This window comes from Stegostoma tigrinum, chromosome 13 (assembly GCF_030684315.1).
Source record: "Stegostoma tigrinum isolate sSteTig4 chromosome 13, sSteTig4.hap1, whole genome shotgun sequence".
Taxonomy (NCBI): domain Eukaryota; kingdom Metazoa; phylum Chordata; class Chondrichthyes; order Orectolobiformes; family Stegostomatidae; genus Stegostoma; species Stegostoma tigrinum.
Window position 1 is genome coordinate 52,332,496 of NC_081366.1, and position 22,005 is coordinate 52,354,500.

At 40.7% G+C, this 22,005-nt stretch overlaps 1 protein-coding gene across 2 annotated transcripts in view; it reads left to right on the top strand.

Moving 5' to 3' along the window:
• Positions 1-22,005, top strand: part of afap1l1a (actin filament associated protein 1-like 1a) — a 195,505-nt gene that overhangs the window by 148,797 nt on the left and 24,703 nt on the right. For both annotated transcript variants that reach the window (XM_048543076.2, XM_048543075.2), the window contains exons 11-14: positions 4,943-5,092; positions 18,196-18,407; positions 19,843-19,988; positions 20,413-20,494. In XM_048543076.2, coding sequence (XP_048399033.1) covers positions 4,943-5,092; positions 18,196-18,407; positions 19,843-19,988; positions 20,413-20,494 — 590 coding nt within the window. The remainder of the gene's footprint in view (positions 1-4,942; positions 5,093-18,195; positions 18,408-19,842; positions 19,989-20,412; positions 20,495-22,005) is intronic.

Here is a 22,005-nt window from a genome sequence, read left to right on the forward strand (position 1 = left end):
TCTGATGCTGCTTGACCTGCTGCGTTCATCACCTCTATACCTTGTTATCTCGGATTCTCCAGCATCTGTAGTTCCTACTCTCCTCCTGAATTCTTATGTCAGCAGAAACAACAAGACAAATCTTCTGAAGATCTGTCAGCATGCTGGAAACTATAAAATAGGAGGGAAACTTCAGAGTAACAAAAAGATGTTGGCATTCATATTGGACATGGAATGAGGCCAGGGGTGTGGGAAAAGTTTTAAAATCTCCCCGTCCCTGGCCTCATCCCAAGTCCAACCCTCCCTTTCATCTCCGCCTCCTTGACCTGACACAAACTGTCCATTTTCTCTCTTACCCATCAATTCCTCCTATCTCACTGACCAATCCCCATCTCTGCCTACCTGCACTCACCTAACACCAAGATAACAAAGTGTGAAGCTGGATGAACACAGCAGGCCAAGCAGCATCTCAGGAGCACAAAAGCTGACGTTACGGGCCTAGACCCTTCATCAGAGCTGATGAAGGGGCTAGGCCCGAAACGTCAGCTTTTGTGTTCCTGAGATGCTGCTTGGCCTGCTGTGTTTATCCAGCTTCACACTTTGTTATCTTGGATTCTCCAGCATCTGCAGTTCCCATTATCTCTGCTCACCTAACACCATCCCACCTACCGCCCCTAGCCCCACCCCTCCTCTCTATTTATTTCTGAGCTCCCTTCCCGCTCCCTATTTCTGAAGAAGGGTACCAACCAGAAACACCAGCTTTCTTGCTCCTCTGATGCTACCTGGCCTGCTGTGTTCCTCCAGCTCCACACTGCATTATCTCTGACTCCAGCATCTACAATACTTGCTATCACCATAGGATTGGGGTAGGTAGTTAAATGAGGCGCATTGGAAAAAATATGGCAAGCGAACTTGTCAGACCTTGCAGCAAGAAACCGTCCAACAAATCTGACAAAACTGACGCTTAGCCAAGAAAAGAAAGAATCCCCCCTACGTTTAAAAAATTCTAACGACACTGCAAGGAATGTTGCAAATCTTTCTGAAACTTGCTTTATTTCTGAAATGTTAATAACTTCAAAAAAGCCAGAAAACAAGTTCAATTCTGTGTATGACTACTGAAATCTTGAGCATGTGACAAACCTAAAGGAACAGGCATCTGAGGAGATTAGCTTTAATTAGGAGAGAGTTTGCTTTCACGAGGGAGAAGCTTGTGCTCAATTCTAGTTCTGAAAGCCTACTCATCAATGAAAGGACAAACCTAATTGCATTAGGTTAGGTGCTAAGAAATGCTTCCCCAAATCTCTCAGGAGCCAGTTACCATAACTTATCTCCTAAGGGAAATGGTTAAATTACTGATTGAGGATAGTTTTTTAAATGAGATGGATCAACGTCGACAGATTTTATCGTAGTATACACGACTAGAATTTTTTTATGCAACCAGTGATATTTTCTTCACTGCAAGGCAGCCAGACAAAGAACACACCAGATCATTGTGTGTTTACAGTAAGCACTCTATAATTGATAGCAAGATATTTCATTAGAATGAAATTCAAGATCCTGCAGCTAAATGATGGTATGCTTGGCCTGGATTTAACAGACTTCTTTGGGACACACTGGTACATGGTGGTGGCTGTAAGATTTGTGCATGCTGTCGGCACATTTCTTATCACCTACTACCAAACCCACTCATGGTCTTACTGGCATGGGGAGAGTTTTGGGAGGCCTACTCACAAGAGGTCTGTAAATGGCCAATTAAAGCCACATAAGAGTTTCATCCTGCAGCCACTGACATTTAACCCTTAGCACAAGAGGCCACTCACAAAGTGTACAACCTCACAGTCTTACTGTTCAAGATAACAAAGTGTGGGGCTGGATGAACACAGAAGGACAAGCAGCATCTTAGGAGCTTCTAAGGTGCTGCTTGGCCTGCTATGTAGCTTTTGTGCTCCTAAGATGCTGCTTGGCCTGCTGTGTTCATCCAGCCCCACACTTTGTTATCTTGGATTCTCCAGCATCTGCAGTTCCCAATATCTCTGATCACTGTCTTACTGTTCAGGCTGATGATCAGGCGCAAAGGCGGGACACCTCCTTTAGGAGCGACCTTAACTCATGGCCTGTCTCCTGCCCTTTTCATTAACAGCCCTATCCACGCACCTCACATCCCTCACTGGTTACTGTCAACCTGGTCCCAGCAATATTCCCTTCAATTCCGCAATACTTTCCTTCATGTCTGACTCCCATCAGTGTGTTGTTGGCGACTGGGTTCATCCCCAGCAGAAACCCCATGCTTGGTGGCACTATTGGGCTAAGGGAGCTGTCAGATACAGATGAGGCACATGACATTCCTTGAGCCAACTAATGGCACAAAAGTGAGAGGTGACAATGCAGGGACAAACACACCCCTGACATTAGGGATATAGATGCCGCATTCTGCTTTCCATTCTGGAAAGTCTTTTTCTGTTAATGTCTATTTAATTTTGTATCAATTTACTTTTTGTTTAGGCATTTTTCATTCTGTTATATCCTCATATCATAAATCTATGGGAACTGGTAAAGGAGATCTTGGCTTTGAAGGCTTTATTTCATTATTTGAAGGTTTGAGAGCTTCCCATCTTTTTCTTTATGTTTGCCAGAATCAAGAAGGCCAATAAAGCTGGGACTTTCAAATCTGAGCGAGCAACCTGGCTGCCAATTCAGTTCTAGATTCTAACCTTGTTCAGTATGTTACAAACATGACCATCTGGATTATTAAAGGGCTCGAGCCAATTGATGACAGCAAGTGAATTCTCTGACCGCTTATGTATGATAGTTAGACCCTGAAGCCGGAGACTGATGGGAAGCACCAACCTACTTACAGTCTCATTGGCCAAGGTGTGAGCTGTGAGATTGTGATGAAGAAAGAGAGGCCAACTCAATGTGGAGGCAGTCTCTGAAGAAGAGGCCAGTTTTTAAAAAGGCCACAGTTGGCTGGTCAGGATCATGCAAGGACAATGCTGCTGTGGCCCATAAACAGCCCCAATCATCCTCAATTGACAAGCTGTCTGGAGGCAGTAAACTGACCCCAAACCAGCCTCTACAAAAATGGGTGAGATCCCAATGATGGGATAGGGTGAACTGGCAAGACAAACCTGGCCACCATTTGCTTTTGAAATCTGACCATAAATGGCTAGAAATTGGTCAGGTCACTTGATAGTCTGACTAGAGGATGAAGGAATTGGCCATTGAAAAACTGAGTTGTACGGAAGCGAAAGCTTGCATTAATGGAGCTGAGTTCTAGAGAAGACATCAGTTGCACCATCAGCCTAAGCCATGAAATGGCTAGGGCTCTAATTTGGAGAACTATTTGTATCCTTAAGGTATATTCATAAAAAAAAAGCTCAATGCCAAGAGCAATCAGAGAAAGAGTATGTTAAGAAAAATTGACATGTTATAAAATGAAAATAAGTAGATCGCTATTTATTGATAGTTTTGCTGTTGAGTTATTAGATCAGAATTAATACTTAGGAGAGGATTTTCATCAGTTTCACATTGTGTATTTCACATATTTAATGGATAACAAAGTAAAAGACATTTTCAGCAAACAGATGCATTCAGGCTATCAAATGCGGCTTCCGAATAAAATAGAATTTTAAGGGTGGTATTTAACTGAAATGATGTGTCGGAGATACCGACTGGAGAGCTGGTGAGAGCCCTGGAGTGCTTCTTTTTGGAAGACTGTGCCAAAGTAAGCGGCAATCAGGTGATTTGCTGGATTACAGTGAACATTCCCAGAGATCAAAGTCCCCAGAAATGGACTTCCAGCCAAGCAGAGACCAGTAGCTCGTCACCGCCCGGCAATGCCAGCATGGAGTTGGTGCAGCTGCTGATACTACACCCAGCCGAGGCCTAGGGTCACCATAGACCCGGGCACAGCTCAGTGATGACAGGGAGGTGGTGTCCTAGGATTTCAAGGGTGGATATCATCAACCAGAGAAAACAGGTGGCTCTCAACTTGCCCCTTTCCGATGCCAAGTCCCTCATTTGGGTGCTGAGTGCCTTTAACCAAGGTCTGAACCACCCTGAACCCCTTGACCTTACTTCACAGTTCCCAGCATCACTAGTCATGCTCGTTGAAACAAAACCAAAAATTGCTGGAAAAGCTCAGCAGGTCTGGCAGTATCTGAAGAGAGATCAGAATTAACATTTCAGGTCTAGTGACTCTTCCTCAAAACAGACCCAAAACATTAACTCTGATTTCTCTTCACAGATGCTGCCAGACCTGCTAAGCTTTTCCAGCAATTTCTGTTTTTGTTTCTGATTTACACTGCCCACAGTTCTTTCGGTTTGTATACTGCTGGCTGAATACTACTTAAGGGCCTCATTTGGTGGTGGCGCAGCCAGGTCATCCACTGGCAATCCTGCCACAAGCTTAATTGGCACATTAGCAAGAAAGAGTTGGAATCCCCACCCATCACTCTGCTGTTTGATTAAAGGCCTCTCCACCGCAAAGCACACAATCAGGGAGAACATTAAATTCCACTCTGTGTTTCTGTCAGGAATCTTGTAAACATTCTGTCCTCTTTGTTCATTTCAAATTAGACACCCCAAAATTCATTAATCTCCTTTAACATATCGTCACCTCCCTAGTTGTAAGCCTGATGTATTTTAAATACCATATTGAAATCTTCAAACTGTTCATTGTTTACATTAGCCAGATAAAATACACAAATTATTATTTCACTTTAAAGTAGTAACATTTGCTTGACACAAGCCAGGCTTTGTTATAGACATAAAAGACATGTGCATGTTACTTTTTTCTAAGAAATATGTATATGTCATAGTCTGAAGAATGACATGATCTGTTGAATAACTATTCTGTCTTGCAAAAGCCCTCCTTAGCATTCCACAAGCAAGATTGCAGCTTTCTTTTTATGTAAGACATATACATCAATGTGACTTACTTTTATTATTTATCATCATCCAGTGAAAGGGAAGAGAAGTGGCTTAGCCGAACTGAAAGGCACAGTTAGCAAGGCTGCAGGGAGGAAGATCACACGCATCATAAGTTTGGCTAAGAAGAAGCAAGCTTCCGAAGAACAGACATCTTCAACAGAAGAGGACATTCCATGCTGTGGTTAGTACTAGATCTACCTTCTATAACTTGGATCCATTAATATTTCCAGCATATTCATTATTGTAACTGTTGTCATATGACCAAATATTAGCTGTGCTTATAATTCAGTTTTGTTTAACCTCAACCCCAACATTACTTTCAAGATTTCAGATGACTGTGAATACGCAGCACCTGTGCAATCCAAACCAGACCCTTGTTACAAAAGGAAGAACTTGCTACATTAGGAATTCCCATGATCTCAGCCTCAAGTAGATTTGCTCTATTTTTGAAACAACATATGAACGGTCCCCATGACGAAGTTATGGCTCACCTAGGAAATTGCAGTCTTGACAACAAAATTTAAAAGGAGTTCTCCTATGCAACTATCAATCTCCTTATAAAACAGCCAGTAATTTGCCTCTTTAAGAGGGGATAGACTCTATTTTTTTCAGGTGCATTATTTGTCTTGACTAAAAGGTAGACAGGACTTTGAGAACCTCCTTCAGATCCTGAAATGTCTATTGGGATGAGCAGTGGAGCTTTCCAATGGGCATTCCCTATACTTACATTTGGATGCAGCCTATGGATATTTTCAATAACACTCTGCCTTTGTCTGTGTCACTACCTTTATAATGTCAGAGCGTATGAATTTGATGAAGTTGTAATATAGTGACATTTCTGATAAGCAGAGAGTATAGGTCAATGAAACCCACTCTCCCAACCCCCCCTTCTTACTGTGACTCTGGTACCAATCAGCCAAAATGTCCTTTCCTAATGGGAACCTGGAAATACCAGAAATATTTACCATGTCATGCAGCATCTGTGGGCCGAAAGAAAGGTAAAGTTTCAGGATGATGATTTTAGCATAGAGCAGAATCCCTACAGTGTGGAGAGAGGCCATTCATCCCATTGAGTCTGCACCAATTCTGTAAAGACCACCCCATCTAGACCGAGGCCCAGCCCCCTGTCCTATCCCTGTAACCCCACATTTACCTTCGCTAATCCTCCTAGACACTATGGACAATTTAGCATGGTTGATCAACTAAACTGCACATAGAATTTCGAAAGTGCTGAAGCAGGCCATTCAGTCCATCAGGTTCACACTGCTCTTCCAAAAAGCATCTCACCCAGACTCACCCCCGACCCTAACCCTGTAACACTGCATTTGTTATGGGTAATCCACTTAGCCTGCACATTCCTGGGCAACTTAGTACGGCCAATCCACATAACCTGCACATCATCGGACAGTGGGAAGAAACTGGAGCACCTGGTGGAAAGCCACACAGACACAGGGAGAACGAGGACAGCCTACCAAGGTTGGAATCGAACCTAGATCCCTGGGTTTGTGAGGCAGCAGTGCTAACTACTGAAATAAGAAAGTGTGGAGCTGGATGTACACAGCAGGCCGAGCAGCATCTTAGGAGCACAAAAGCTGAAGTTTCAGGCCTAGACCCTTCATCAGAAAAAGGTGCTAACTACTGAGCCCATTTTCCATCAGAACTGGAAAAAGTTAGACATGTACCAGGCTTTAAGCAAGTGCAGATATACAGAAAGGGGAAAGAGGAAGAGCTACAGGGAAAAACTGAGAGTGGGTGACGGGACAGAATAAATGTCAAAAGATAGAATGGTGCAAAGCAAAAGGTCATCAGACAAGTCGAGAAACAAAGGATGGATCCAGAGAAGATGTAAATGGTGATAACAGAATCATTACCAACAGCTGCTTTCTGAAGATATAAGGAAATGGTTATCATCTGTAATTATTAAATGTGGTGCTGAGCCCAGAAGGCTTTACGATGCCTCATCAAGGATGAGTTTCACTGGTACAATATAGGAGGTCAGGGTCAAGGCAGTCAGCATGGAATTGGAACAAAGAATTAACCCAGCAGACAACCAATAGCTCAGACTGTGCTTGCTGACTAAATGGAGCTGTTCAATTAATCTGCATTTGATCACCTATAAATAGAGGAAATCACATCATTCGCAGCTAATTTGAAAGAATTGCACGTAAGTCATATTTTCACCTAGAAGGAATGACGATGGCCCCGATGGTGAAAGGAAAGAGATAAAAAGTGTATGTGTTTTTACTTCCTGCATTTGCTGAAGAGGAACCCAGCTGTCCTTCTGGGAGAGAGGGGAAGGGTTAATAGTAACAGTAAGGATAAAGGGGCAGGCACAGTCAAGGGCCAGATCAACTACTGTAAAAGGAATCCTCAGTTGCAGGAGAAGGAAGGAAAATCAGAAAGTTAGGTCTCTAGAGGTTAGCATATTTTGATATTTTGAATTGATATTTGAAAACTCATAAAATCCCTCCAAACACAGGGGTTTACACATCAAGTATAAAAGTGAGCTGCCACTGTTCTGGACCTAGTAGAAGGTAAAGGAAAAAAGAAAACTTTGAGGGCACATTGGAGGCACAAATGAAATTTAATTGTAAATGGATTATCACTTGTGTAAATATATGTTCACTTTGCATCACCTGTATGGACAAGAATGGAAGTAGAAAGGGTAGCATTGCATGATACTACAATCCGATTTTAAAGTTAGCTATTCTATTCTTTTCATAGTGCCTATACTGGCATAAAATTCCGTTGTTATTTAATGAGGGAGCATCAGATGTTGCAAATGCTTCCATCAGTTTGTAATGCTCCCTTTTATTAAACAATCATAAAATGAAGAAGAAACAAACTGGTAATACATTATTCAAGAAAGGGAGCAATGTGTACAAGATGATGATGTGCACTTTTTTAGTATCAAGTATGAGGGAAGCAGCTTCAGGACTTTGTTCAGCCAATGGACAATGTGTTTGTGAACTGCTGGATATAGGTGAAGCTTTACAAGTCATCTGGTGTTATTTCTGCCTCACAGGATTAACTGTAATGATCAATGACATAGTTAATATTACATATGGTGAGGATTTTTAATAAACACAGTTGGTCAATACATGTGGCTCAGTGATTACTGATGTCTTATAGCTGTACTGTGTAAGTGACTGATTAAAGAAATCACTCACAAATAGATTCCACTCCTTCAGACAGAGAAAGCACACTGACTCCAACCACTCCACATGTAATGGCAGGCACTTTCACATTTACACTGTGCATTTGTAGTTCAGATGAGGATGGAACACACTACAGGTAGTACTTCATGGACTGAGTTGCAGACTCAGCAGCTGACAATGTAGGTGACTCTCCCTTCCTCTGGCCCCCCACCCCCAACCCCATGTTCCTTCCTTTTCTTTGCCTGTTTTGCACTCCCTAACAGTCCACCAGGTATGACCCTTTCCACATTCCCACACAACCATTTTAACTGTTCACTTCCCCACCTTACCCTTTGAGCCCCAGGCATATTGTTTAGTACATCGTTATGCACTGCTACTCCATTGAAGCCAGCATGGTGGTGACTATTGAATACTACTCCTTCCCTGTGCCTTGGTCTGTTATTTCCCATTTGTTCAGTATCCCCTACTCACAATTATTGTCTTCTCTGCATCCAGCATACTGCCTCCAATCCCCACAAGTGACTTTTACAACTTCCCTGCTACAGTAATGGTCCCTGATGGCCCCTTCTCCTAGTCTTTCAGTTAGCAGAGCCCCTAGGAACAATCATACTTCACTCCCCAACTGATGACAGAACAAACCCCAGCTGATCTCTGTGCAGCTTCCTGACTGATTTGCAGCTAATCCCTGGGCTGATTAGATTCATGCCTGCAGGGCTGATAGTGGGCCAGTCCCTGAACTGTGATGATATGAAGCACACCAAGGCCCCAAGCAACCAGCTGACTTTGTTCAAGCCCATGGACAGATATCAAAAGATGCCTTTGACTGATCTTGGTAATTCTCCTTGACTGAAGACAGATATAGAGTCATTGAATCATACAGCATAGAAGCAGGCCCTTCAGTCCAATTCATTCATGCAGACCAGATTTCCTGAACTAGTCCTATTTGCCTGTATTTGGTCCATTATCCCCCAAATGTTTCCTATCCAGGTACCTATCCAAATGTCTTTTAAATGTTGCAATTGTACCTGCCTGTACCATTTTCTCTGGCATGTTGTTCCATATATACACCACTCTGTATGTGGAAAAGGTTACCCCTTTTAAATCATTCCCCTCTCACCCTAAACCTATGTCCTGTAGTTTTTGACTACCTCTTCCCTGGGGAAAAGCAAACCTTGGCTATTCACCTTATCATAGAATCCCTACAGTGTGGAAACAGGCCCTTCAGCCCAAGAGGTCCACACCAACCCTTGGAGCACCCCACCCAGATCCAGGAGCACGCACTTGCATTATTGTTGACTTCAGAGGAGAAGCAGTTTTTGGCACAATGTGGGGAAATTTCAAAGTTGACCAAAGAAAGCTGCTCAGAAACTCCCAACCAATCCCATGCATGTTTGTTGTTTCCAAATAGCAAGATTTAATTAGTCTGAGTAAATGCGGAGGGGATTATTGAAAACCTATAACACACACACCCCTGAACACTACAGGCAATTTAGCATGGCCAATCCACCTAGCCTGCACATCTTTGGATTGTGGGGGGAAACCAACACAGACACAGGGAGAACATGCAAATTCTGCACAGACAGTCACCCAAGGCTGGAATTGAACCTGGGTCTCTGGTTCTGTGAGGGTGTAGTGCTAGCCACTGAGCCACTATGCCACCCATCTATGTTGCTCATGATTTTAAAAACCTCTATAACATCACCCCTCAGCGTCCTATGCTCCAGGAGAAAGGGCCCTAGCCTCTCCTTATAACTCAAACCTCCCTGTATTGGTAACATCCTTATAAATCCGTCTTGCACCCTTTCCAGTTTAATAACATCTATCCTATAGCAGGGTGACCATAATTATATGTAGTACTCTAAATGTAACTTTAGCAATGTCTTGTACAGCTGTAATGTAACATCCCAACTCCTGTACTCAATGCTCTGAACAATGAAGGCAAGTGTACCATTACCCTTTAGTTCACTAAGAATTACTCACCTTTGAATCATCACTATTTAGTTGAAGTACATATGGTACATTTGTCACTTAAGCTGCTAGCACATGTTGCAAGTGTAACATTGATGTAGCATGATGCTATCCAGCAACATGATCACCCCTTGACTGATCATTGCTGGGAAATATGACAAGCTGCCTGGTTTTGTGTCTGTGATGCAAGGCAAGGCAGAATTACTGTGAGGCTGTAAGTTGTGAATGAAGTGACAATGTGCAAAAAGACGAGGCAAGACAGGGATGCTGTGAACATCCAAGCAGTGAGTGAGCACCAAGAATGCAAGCTAAGAGGCCTAAGATGCATCCCTTCCAATGCGTGAGATGGGTTCCTGTTCCTGCACAAAGCGGCCTGAAGCTGCATTGCAGTATAAATCACTCCCAAGTACAGTATTGAAGTGATGAACTGTGTTGTAAGTGAGTCAGAAATGTGTCATGCTGCTGTGCTGACACTTTGCTGATGCTATTGACAGGGGATACAGATGGTCACTGCCCAAGGAGTGTACTGTGTCTGTTAGGGAATGCTAGTAAAGATGGAGGTCCAGAGAAGAGGCCAGCAAACTGCAGCCACAAGATAACTGCACTGACTTACGTATTGGGAACAGACACTATATTTCTCTCTGCTGCCTGAGGAAATAGCTACTTCCATATAAAAGTTTTGAAGTTAGATAATACTAAGGTGATGCTGCTGATGATGGCATCATTGCAATGTCAGTGGGCTAAGGCTGTGTGGAAAACATGTTTGAATCTCCTTGTGGTAGATGGTGAAATTTAAATTCTATTTTTAAATATATGGAATTAAATGTTAGCCTGATAGTGACCATTGTAACCACTGTCAATTGTCTTCAAAACCCATCGGGTTTACTGATGTCCTTCAGGGAAGGAAATTACCATCCCTACCTGAACTGGTGTACATAAGACTGCAGACCCATAGTAATATGATTGACTCTGAAATGACACTAATAAGTATTCATTACAAGAGGCAATTCGGGATGGTCAATAAACATTGGCCCAGTATTGGAAATAGCTTCTTTGGAAAATCTGACTCTTTTTCTTGACATTGAGAATCTCACTTTTGCAATCTGACCATACTTTCCAAATTATCTCGCTGTTGCCCGTATCATACAGGATCTTGGAAAACTCTACCCATAGATACAGTAGTTATAGCTTTTTTTCTAATGCTCTTTGAAAACAATCAAGTTTTCTGTAATTTGTTCTACAATATTATCACTCCCTTATAATAAAATGTTGCCTAAATTTCTGATTTTCTTCCAAAAGCTTTACACATATATGGTGGCCCTGATCCTCAAATCTTGAACTTAGCAAGATAAGTTACCAATGAGATAGCCTTCACACGTTTTGGAACCGTAAAGTTTCTGTTAGCTCCTTCCTTAATACATTGAAGTGCAGAATTTTACCCCAGCTCAAAGCTTGCAGGTTAAGTGTCAGTTGATTAGCTCTAGTGGGTCTCCAATCATTCTGCATTGTTCTTGTTGTGTAGTGATCGAAATTGAAAACTTTACTTTGCATGTATCTTTGTAAAGATTAATTACCACAGTAACATAATTTCCTTTGACATAACCTATCCCTTTAGTTTATATCTTAATATTGCCCATGAAAGCCGAACCAAAATATCCAACAACATAAGCCCCCATACTTCTTTCAACGGTATAATGCCTTACTTTCCAGAGTATACCAATCCTGGAAAATACCTAATTATACATTCAACCTCAGGAGCAAACTAAAATAGCACTCCCCAGTACAGGATATCCTGTCTTCTGCATGCATTCCATGGACACAGCTCTGAACCTGAAGTGGGTGGGTGAGGAAAATTTTCACAGGACAAGACCAGATTTAAATTGTTAAGCTGCTTTTTGTCATGGCAGCTAATGAACATACAGAAAATCACAATTTAAAAATTGCAATCAATTTTCATTTCACACCTTGAAAAATTAGAATGATAAACTATGCACCTGCCATGAGCAGTTTCATTGATTTATGATGATGTGATAATGACAAACAGGAAAAGAGCAGCACACGAAACCTTGAGCAACATGACTCAATTCTTAGGAGCACAAAAGCTGATGTTTTGGGCCTAGACCCTGATGAAGGGTCTAGGCCCGAAATGTCAGCTTTTGTGCTCCAAAGATACTGCTTGGCCTGCTGTATTTGTTCAGCTCCACACTTTGTTATCTCGGATTCTCCAGCATCTGCAGTTCCCATTATCTCTGATGACTCAATTCTTCTTACTCACACCTACAGTCATGCGGTCTCCTGAGAGAGAAAAGAAACCGGAAGTAAAACTACCATGAGTAAGGGTAAAAGAAAGCGTTGAAAATTCCTGCCCATCCACTTGAGGCAAAACAAACAAATCTTTTGTTGTGGTGATACCTTTTTGTAGAAATTTTAACTGCAATAACTGAATTCTTGTCTTTCTACATGCCACGTTAAGCCCAGGCCTTTGCTTGTAGTTTACTGGTTAAATGCTGATTGGGTGCAGACATCTATTCTTTGTCTTTCTCTATCTCTGCCTCTCCTCTGACAAAAAGTTTCAACAATAGGTCAACAAGAATTAAAATTGGTAACTACCTTCTCTTAGGGTGTGGATTCTGAAAAATCAAATTGGACTGTTCTCACAATGAATATGGGCCAAACTGATTTAGTGAGCCAGAATTAAGTCATTTGGCTCACACTGGGCAGAAAATTAAGGGTGCAGTTTACAATCCCGGAAGGAATTGGTCATTGACTCTGTGACAAGCTTTGAACAAGCCTGTCCTGCAGCAACAACATACTGTGGCCAGGCTGCTTTAGTGGATAGTGAGGCTTCCACACATCACTGAGAGTAAATGTATGTCATCCACTAGGCTGCAGAAATTCACCAAAGTTCCTTAGACGATTCCTTCCAAACCTATCTAGAAGGACGAGGACAACAGGTACATGACAGCACCAACACCTGCAAATTCCCCTCCAAGCTAGTCACTATCCTGACTTAGAAATATATTGTCATTCCTTCATTGTTGCTGGGTCAAAATCCTGGAACTCCTTCTATAATAGCATTGTGGGTCTACCTACAGTTCAAGAAAGCAGAACACCATAGGATGGACAGCAAGGGCCTTTTTCCTCGGATAGTGATGGCTCGCATAAGGGGACATATGTTTAAATTGCGGGGTGATAGGTATGGGACAGATATCAGAGGAAGATTCTTCACTCAGAGAGTAGTAAGGGCGTGGAATGCCCTGCCTGCAACAGTAGTAGACTCGCCAACTTTAAGGGCATTTAAACGGTCATTGGATAAACACACGGATGATAACGGAATAGTGTAGGCTAGATGGGCTTCAGATTGGTTTCACAGGTCGGTGCAACATCGAGGGCCGAAGGGCCTGTCCTGCACTGTAACGTTCTATGTTCTACCACCAATTTTTTGACAGCAACTAACAATGTGCAATAAGATATCCCAAAAAGAGTAAAAAGAATCTCACCCTCTGATAGTCCCAACTGTGCCTGAACTCAATAGTAGGCATTCCCGATACTGCAACCAATCCCAAGAAGAATGCTCAACAGAAGCTCAACCCAAGTAAAGTACGGGTTCTTGGTGAAGAGAGAGATGAGGGGTGAGTTTTATACTTGTGCAGGAGAAAATGGTGGGGGGGCTACTATCTTTAGGCGTACTCCCAAAGCTCAAAGGACACTCAGCGAAGATTGTGGTTCCTCCTTTCTGCATTTTCAAAAAGGCTGTCCACTCTTACCTTCCTCCCTGTGCCAGCCGTATTATAGTGTGGGCAGGGTAACGTTGGGTTTAGTTGAGCTCTTAACAACCTCAATTGAGGTTAATTATTTGTGTCAATGACAAAAGCTCGTGGCTTTTAAAGTATGGATGGATTAATTTTATGTTAAAACACAACACTTAAAGGTCATGAAATCCCAGATTATTTGTGAGAAGAATGAAAGTCAAAAATATTGTGCTGGTGGCTTTTGCCACTGCATTCAGTTTGGTATTAGTCAGTCATTATTTCAAAATGTTAAAAAAACAGTGGAAATTATTTTTATTCCAAAGACCAGCTCCTTGGGCTGTTGTGACCAATTAAGATGCTGTTTCTGCTGTCCTGGCTAGTATTGGCTTAGCATGAATTCTGGGTACTTTCTGTCACGTAACTCAGTGCCACACCAGGTGTTGCATTTATTAGCTAAGCCATCAATCAGATTGTCAACAAATGTGTATTTTATATGATCAGCAAGTTACACCACTTATTAGCTTTGATATTCGCCGAGCAACTCATCAAGTAAGTAGATGGTCTTGTCTTTAAATAGGTACCAATAATAATTTGACTTTGTAGGCATTCTCCACACATCAGAGTCCTTCACAACCAATGATCCCACAAAGTGATGGTGCCCAGCACCCTGAATGGTACCACACAGACCTCTTATGATAAATAACAGGAAGTGCTTGACCACACGGAACAATTTAGAAACTGGACATTGAGAAACATTGAGCTCACACACCAACTAAATTTACTGAAGAGAACACATTGTTGAAAATATGGTGAGGAAAATAGCGAAGAGAAAAATTTCGAGTGAAGGACAAGAATCCAAAAAAACACAATCTTTAAGTAAAAATAAAGACAATTTCAGATGAAAAATAAAATGATGGAGAGATTCTTGTTGTTTTTCACCTACCCTAAGAGGAACATTTGATTTTTTTGGAAATTGTGACAATTTCAATGATACAATTTCTGCTAAATCCATTACCATCCAGGAAAAATCAGCTTCAGATCAACAAACACTCAATCATATGCCAGTACAGTTCTAGTTTTGAGTTTGTATTCCAGCAAAGGTCATACTTTCAATCTGCTTGCCATATGTACAGTGGACTTCATGAATTGCCACTGTACAGACACATAAAGGATACCTGCACCACATGACTAGCTAATATGTTTCGCTTTTGCTGTTTCAATCTCAATAAAAGTTACATGGATGCTGGGAATAATTAAGACAGCAATGCCCTAGACAGGCTGTCAAGAAAAGTTTACAAGGTGCCAGGATAGATTTGACATGCAAGTAAACATAGTGAATATGCTGGACTTTAGGGAATTCTGCTTTGTGACTAAAACTAGCTTTACAACATACCTGTGTATACAAAATCCTTTAACAAGTGACCCTTTTTGAATTGTACCGATGTTAAGATTTTATTTTAAACAGAACAACGGGAGCTAGATGACACTGCAGGAGTAACAAATATCGCAAGCAGATATTATAGCACCTTAAACGATGCCAAAATAATCATTAGGGTAGATTTCTTTCAACAATAATTAAACTATGTTTGATCACTTTCAACCACCAACCCCATCACATTTTCGATGCCAGCAAGGATCACTCAACATGTTTCAGTGTTGACTCTCCCTATCCTATGATTTCAGGCTCCCCTGAAGGGATCAACATAGTTTGGATTGAAGATGAAGGAATAAACAGAATTCATGAGGATGCTTTTTCAGTCCCAGGGTGACAGGCAGGGAGACTGAATGGGGTGGAGTGTTGGGGTGCAAGACAGCTGTGTTGGAACAGTTCCCCAACACAGTCCCATCACCAAGGAAGTCACCCAGTGGCAGGGTTGGACAGGAATCAGATGGTTGACAATGGGGAGTTCCTATGCCGTTGTCATTTTGCTGGCAGCACAGCAGCTCCCCCCACCACTTCCCTCTCCTCCCAACACTGTGGGGGGGGCCAATAGTTTTGACCAGACTTTATCCCTGTAGCTAACACAGGGAGCAGTTGGAACTGGAGGTTTCTAGGAGACAGTTCACGGCCCCACTGGGTTCATTGGAGCGAACTGCCTTTTCTAAACTTGTGATTTTAAATTTTTTATTCCTAGTTTTTAATACCATCTTCATTACAATATCCAAATTTCCTGAATAATACCCTCCTCTCTGAGTTAGATGGCCTAGATTTTAAGGTTCCCTGCCTTCTCTCTGGGCCAGTAATATCTACACAGCACGCCACTACCTTTAATTAGATGGTGAGCCCCAAGCTGGCCAATTAGTACGGATGGTGTGGGATCCCATTTGTTCTGAATGTCAGCGTCTTGAAACCTGCAGGATAATCCTGCCCATGTTGTTTACAGTTTGATGTGTCTCTTTTGAGTTGTATTTAATCTGAAAATGATTTCCCAGTCTGACAAATCAGTTCACTTCTTTATGCTGCAGCAGGGTAGTTACTGTGGTTTCACATCACTCTTGACAGTTCTAAAGTTTTGAGACAGGACTACAATAAAAATAACTCATTCCCTCAACACCCAGATTAAGCTTTGAGAGCTCATCTGAATAAATCAAATTTCTTTGGTTACTTTTTGAGATTATTTCTTAGTGACCTTCCTACAAATCGATGTACTTGGGGGTGTTTAGAGATAGTAGGAACTGCTGGAGAATTTGACATAACAAGGTATAGAGCTGGTTGAGGACAGCAGGCCTTGCAGCATCAGAGGAGCAGGAAAGCTGACATTTCGGTTCTGGACCCTTCTTCGGGAAAAGGTATTTTACTCAGGTGTTTAACCTGGATCTGTTCTCTGGATGCAGTTTAAGGTTTACATTTTTTTAAGTGATAGGGTTTTGTCTATTTTACTTATCACGTATTTTGCAAATCTTTTAAACGAGATAGGGATGAATGACGGCATATAAAAATAGGTTTGTGCGGCTTCACTGTACTGCTTATTGGGCAATAGTAAGTAGCAATATTTGGCAAGCTTCCTCATTGCATCTACAAGCTGCTAGCCTGGGCAATAATCCTGTTTCCTGCTCATTATCATGAAGTAGAGGCTGAGACAAATTTAGCATCTATCTGTGCTTTTGTAATAACATGTTTGCTCACCTTGGTAGCATCTTGCGGGCATGAAATGCAGCTCCAAAGACTGGTATGAGAAGGGCTTCTAATTTCAATTACCCAACCTCAGTTATATCATCAAGCAGGTGCAGGATAGGCACTTTGCTTCAAAGATTGAAGGAGAGATAGATAGGGCGTTCTTTGCTACTTCATTAATGATTTAATGCAACATTGTGGGTAGATCATTGTCCCTGCTAGTGATAACCAGAAGATATCAGTAACCATTGTTCAAAAATAAAATTTGGAATGAATTAGTATTTTTGAATTGTGTGTTTGGGTGTCATATACCAAAATGGGATTTGAAGTTCTCTCAGAGAGAATTAAGTGGACTTCTGCTGCAGGAGGTTGTATAGTTGCAACATCTATTAATATAGCCAATTATTAGACCAAAATGGTGATAAATGGGGTGAAGATTTGGAGATGTAGTCTATTGTAGCACTGTCTGCAATGTGAACCCAGGAGGTGGATGAATGGACCTATTTCATAGTGATGCTATGATGCTCAAACTTGTGATATAATCTGTGGGAGATTTGTTTTTGTTATTTGATGTGAGTTTGGATTTCAGTTTTTCGCACTATTAACTAATAGATTTTTCTGTGTGTCTGAAATTTTTCTGTCGCCATTGTGATTTCTGAAGCGAGCTGTAGAATGAATGGATTTTATGCACTGCTCATGGACTTTTATTTATCTTACATTGTTAGTGATGCAGTATGATAAATAATAGAGCCTCAGAGGTTTGTTAAAAGTGTGGAACTTGACTTTTGCTTGAAAGCTTAAGAGAAATACCCATCGCTGAGAGAGTTAAATCAGTGTGGCTCAAAACCTACTTCAAACTTATTCTGATGTGAGTATTATATGAGTGGTGTTCTGAGAGCTGCACTCAGGGTGTGTTTGGGCAATATACAAAAACTATTTTGCTCCTTTTCAATTTATAAAGAAGTGTTTCAGCAAAAATTGTATTATAACCTCACTTGGTGTTGGAACAATCTTTTTACTGTCATATTAGAAATAGATATTTTCAATTATTCTATTTTGTCTTCATTTCTTTTGTAATAAACTTCTGTTAATTGTTGAAGCAAAATCTACAGCATTTTTGCCCTTATGCTTCAGTGACAGACCACTTTGTTTCAACAAAAACAAATAGGATCTAACATACCAGGTCTGGAATCTGGTTTGTCCAGCAGTAACATTATCTTGGATCATAGTAGTTATGTATTAATATCTATACCAGTCTATGTCATGCCTTGTGCCTTTAACTCAATTCCAGGTTACCTGAATGTAATGGTTAACAACTACTGGAGAGAGCGTTGGTGTCGGCTGATGGGCAATACACTGTACTTCCACAAGGACAGAACAGATCTCAGGACACACATTAACTCCATTCTGCTGCAGGGGTGTGAGGTGATACCAGGATTTGGACCAAAGCATCCCTTTGCTTTTCGGATTCTTCGAAAAGGACATGACATTTGTGTGTTAGAGGTGCAGTTATTGACAATGAATTAAGATTGCTATTAAATAATTGGATAATGGTTAATTTTTATTACTAAGGAACAAACTAAAGTGAATATGAAATTAAGGATGATACTTAATCTGTCCATCTTATTCCTCAGTATTTTAGTTCATTCAGACTAATATCAAACTGCATTCAGAGCTTTGTGAATATCTTTGGTTCCCTTAGATGGCATGGAGGATTGTTCTGTAGATAGCTGCAGTGCGCTCATGGAACTTGTGTAGAACATAAGTGAGCTGTTGTGATGTGAACAGGCTGACATGGTCCTGGTTTTGGTCATCACCTTTACTTAGCATAAGTCTCATCAGTGGTTCTACACTTACTGTTTGCACCAAGTAAATTACAGGGGAGTATCTGCTCCGGATTGCTGGAAGTGCATCCATACGAACTACAGATGAGGAAGGGCTAAGTCCACATTGAGTTAGAACTGCATTGTTTTTTACAGCACTGGAACAGGTCTTTCAGCCTGAAAGGCATTTGCCATTTTGCTGTTTTTAGTCAACCTGTTCAGACATGTTATGACACACCACTGGACCAGGTGGGATTGAATCCAGATCACCTGGCACAGAGGTAGGGACACTATCACTGCATCACCAGAGTCCCCTGTATGCCATATATTGATGTTTGCACCTTCTACCTTTCAAAATGTTTCTGTTCCTTTCTCTCAACCACTTGCCTAGATTTTTTTTCCTGAACACTTTGCAAAAAAAGTAAATCAAAAATGAATGTGAACCAACAAAGAACCTGTGCTTGATTGTCATGGTTCATATTACTAGCCTCCTAATACAGTGCATCAAAGTTCATACTCGAATATGCTCACTTGGGTGAAGTATCTCACTAACTAATCACTGACTTCAGGAATGGAGAAAAGTCAAAAATTACTGAAACTAAAATAATAAATCACAAAATGCTAAGTGGATTTTATATAGGCTTTGGGCCAAATAATCAAAGGGCATTTATGAGCGCATATTATGTGAACACAGTGCCAGGCAAAAAGACAGATAGATAGATTCTTTGACTGTTTATGAAACAAGACACATTATGAAAAATTGAAGGTGAATATAAAGCTCAAGTATTGGTTGTCATTTTTGTTGCATCCTCAACACTTCTTTTGTGGCAAAATTAATTCAAAGCACATCCTTTATTTATTGAATTTAATTAATCTCTGAGACTGCATTATAAACAGCAACATTGCACACCACCAATACAGGAATACAGTTGGATTAGTCTTTCCCATCATGGAAATTAATGTTAGAATTAAAACAATGTCAATCTGACACATTTGAAAATAAAAAAATTCAAAAACATGTTCTGGTAAAGTTTTGAAATGATTTCCTTATTGTTAAATTTGTTTCACATATCATTTCTAGAGATCATCCATAATCCTCTCTTGTGTGATTGCAGACAAGTTCTTCTGAGGAGATGGGTAGGTGGCTGGGACTTCTACTTGCTGAGACAGGCTCCAAAACAAAACCAGAGGCTTTACATTATGACTATGTGGATGTGGAAACAATAGCAAACATAATGGATGCTGTTAGACATTCTTTCTGGTGAGAACTTTATTCATTATTGTAAAGATGAAAGTTCAAATTAACTTTTTTTGTTGCTTGTAGTTTATAATCATTTGTTTTATTATTGGAACAATAATTATATTCAACTACATTGGGAAGGAAGCTGTCCAATTTTAATTAATGTTTTTACCGCTACTTTCAAACTAGCCATGGGCTGTCACCTTATGTAGATTTTGACAGTGACCATGAGTGATTCATTTGAATATGCTGGCTCTTATAAGCTAATAGTTCTTTACTCACATAAATATTGTGGTGCATTTTCATTAAGGGCAACCAGACAGTAAGTAGAAGCAAAAATCTCCTCTCCTTAATCACTTGATGGTAAATCTAGTTGATGTGCTGTTGTTTCTCCATGTAAAACATGGCCATGTTTAGGATTAATGTATTCTGTTTCAATACCTAGGTGGGCAGCCTCCTCAAGTAATTCGGCACTTTATCTATATGATTCCAGAACATATGATGATGTACCATATGAGAAAGTCCAGGTAAGGTATCGAATTGAGAAATGGTCTGAAGAAACATTTCAAGAGCAACCAAAGAGAGGGTGCAAACTATATAAATTTTGTCATGTATTTTAAAAGTACCAGTGTTATGGACCATAGTTTCTGAGACAGTATTAATCATGAGGCTAACAGCACAGCGTGAATTGGCCAGAAACTTTAGATAACCATCCTTACAGTTAACTGCAAAAAAATTCACCCTTCAAAAACTCCCAGGGTACACTGCTGTGGTCCCACCAATCAAATCAGCATCGAAATTATTTCAACAGACTTAATTGGAAGTAAGAGCCATTAATTCCACTCTCAAAAGGGCTGAAAATGTTAGAGTTTATGTATTCAGAAGAAAGATTTTAAAGATATAAGTGATTATCACTGATCAACCTGTTTGGCCCTGAAAATCCGATTTTACTAGACTTGTTTCTTCAGAGAATATTGTATTGGAAGTTAAACAATCGCTACTTTTTGTAACTTCTTCTATGTGTCCCTCCCACTTAATCTCATCTACAATTCACAATCTCGATTCCACATTTTTGTTCATGACTTAAATCAATTTTAGAGTTCCTGCTCCTTCATGATTTAACTGCTCCATCTTTAATGAGAATTTTTTCAATCAGATTTTGATGAAGAATTATACTGCTTGACTTATGTGACTCTGAGCTAACACTGAGTGGGTTGGCTCAGGTTCTGGATTGCAGCAACTCTACATTGAAGCACACGAAAAATTTCAGGGCTGCTGTCTGTGATGTGAACAGCAAATGCAGTTCCTTCATCAGAGAGATCAAAACACTGGCTAGTATTTACTTGCTTTGCGGGCACACTACCTTTACTGAAAAAGTGTACTCAGAATCTTCACTTTTAGAGTCCATCCATCCTCCCTTCCATCCTGCATTACTCCTGTAAATGACTTGACAGACACAAGAAATTGTCTTTTACATTAGCCAAGTGTAGACTGGCATAGGATGAATAGGATTCAAGGAGTTAGTGCATGGCTTGAAGACTGGTGTGAGAGAAATAGATTCCAGTTCACGGGATACTAGCACAAATCTGTAGTGTTGACATGGTCTACTCTTGAATCATGCTGGGACTGATTTTCATGTGATCTTCATAACTAGGACCGTAGAGAGAGGTTTAAAATAAATAAAGGGGCAGGGTGGGGGGAAGGATCAAGCTTGGGTAAATGTAGATCAAAGATTAGAACTGAAACAAAAGACATGCATTACTCCCACACTATCTCTTTTAGAGTCCAATGGTATCAGATCCTGGGGATTTTGCCAGCTTTTGGAGAAAAATAAGGAACTAATACTTTTTGGTCTGCTGATGGTTATTACTTTATGTTCCTCACTTTTATTTAATATCTAAAGCTTAATTTGTGCCTTCCATTGTGAAAATGTACATCTTCTTAGTTCAACACTTCTGTCATTGCTTCATAATGTTATCTGTTCCTCCTTCTAACATATTAACGTTTACTTGCGATATTCACCCTTTTATAATTATGA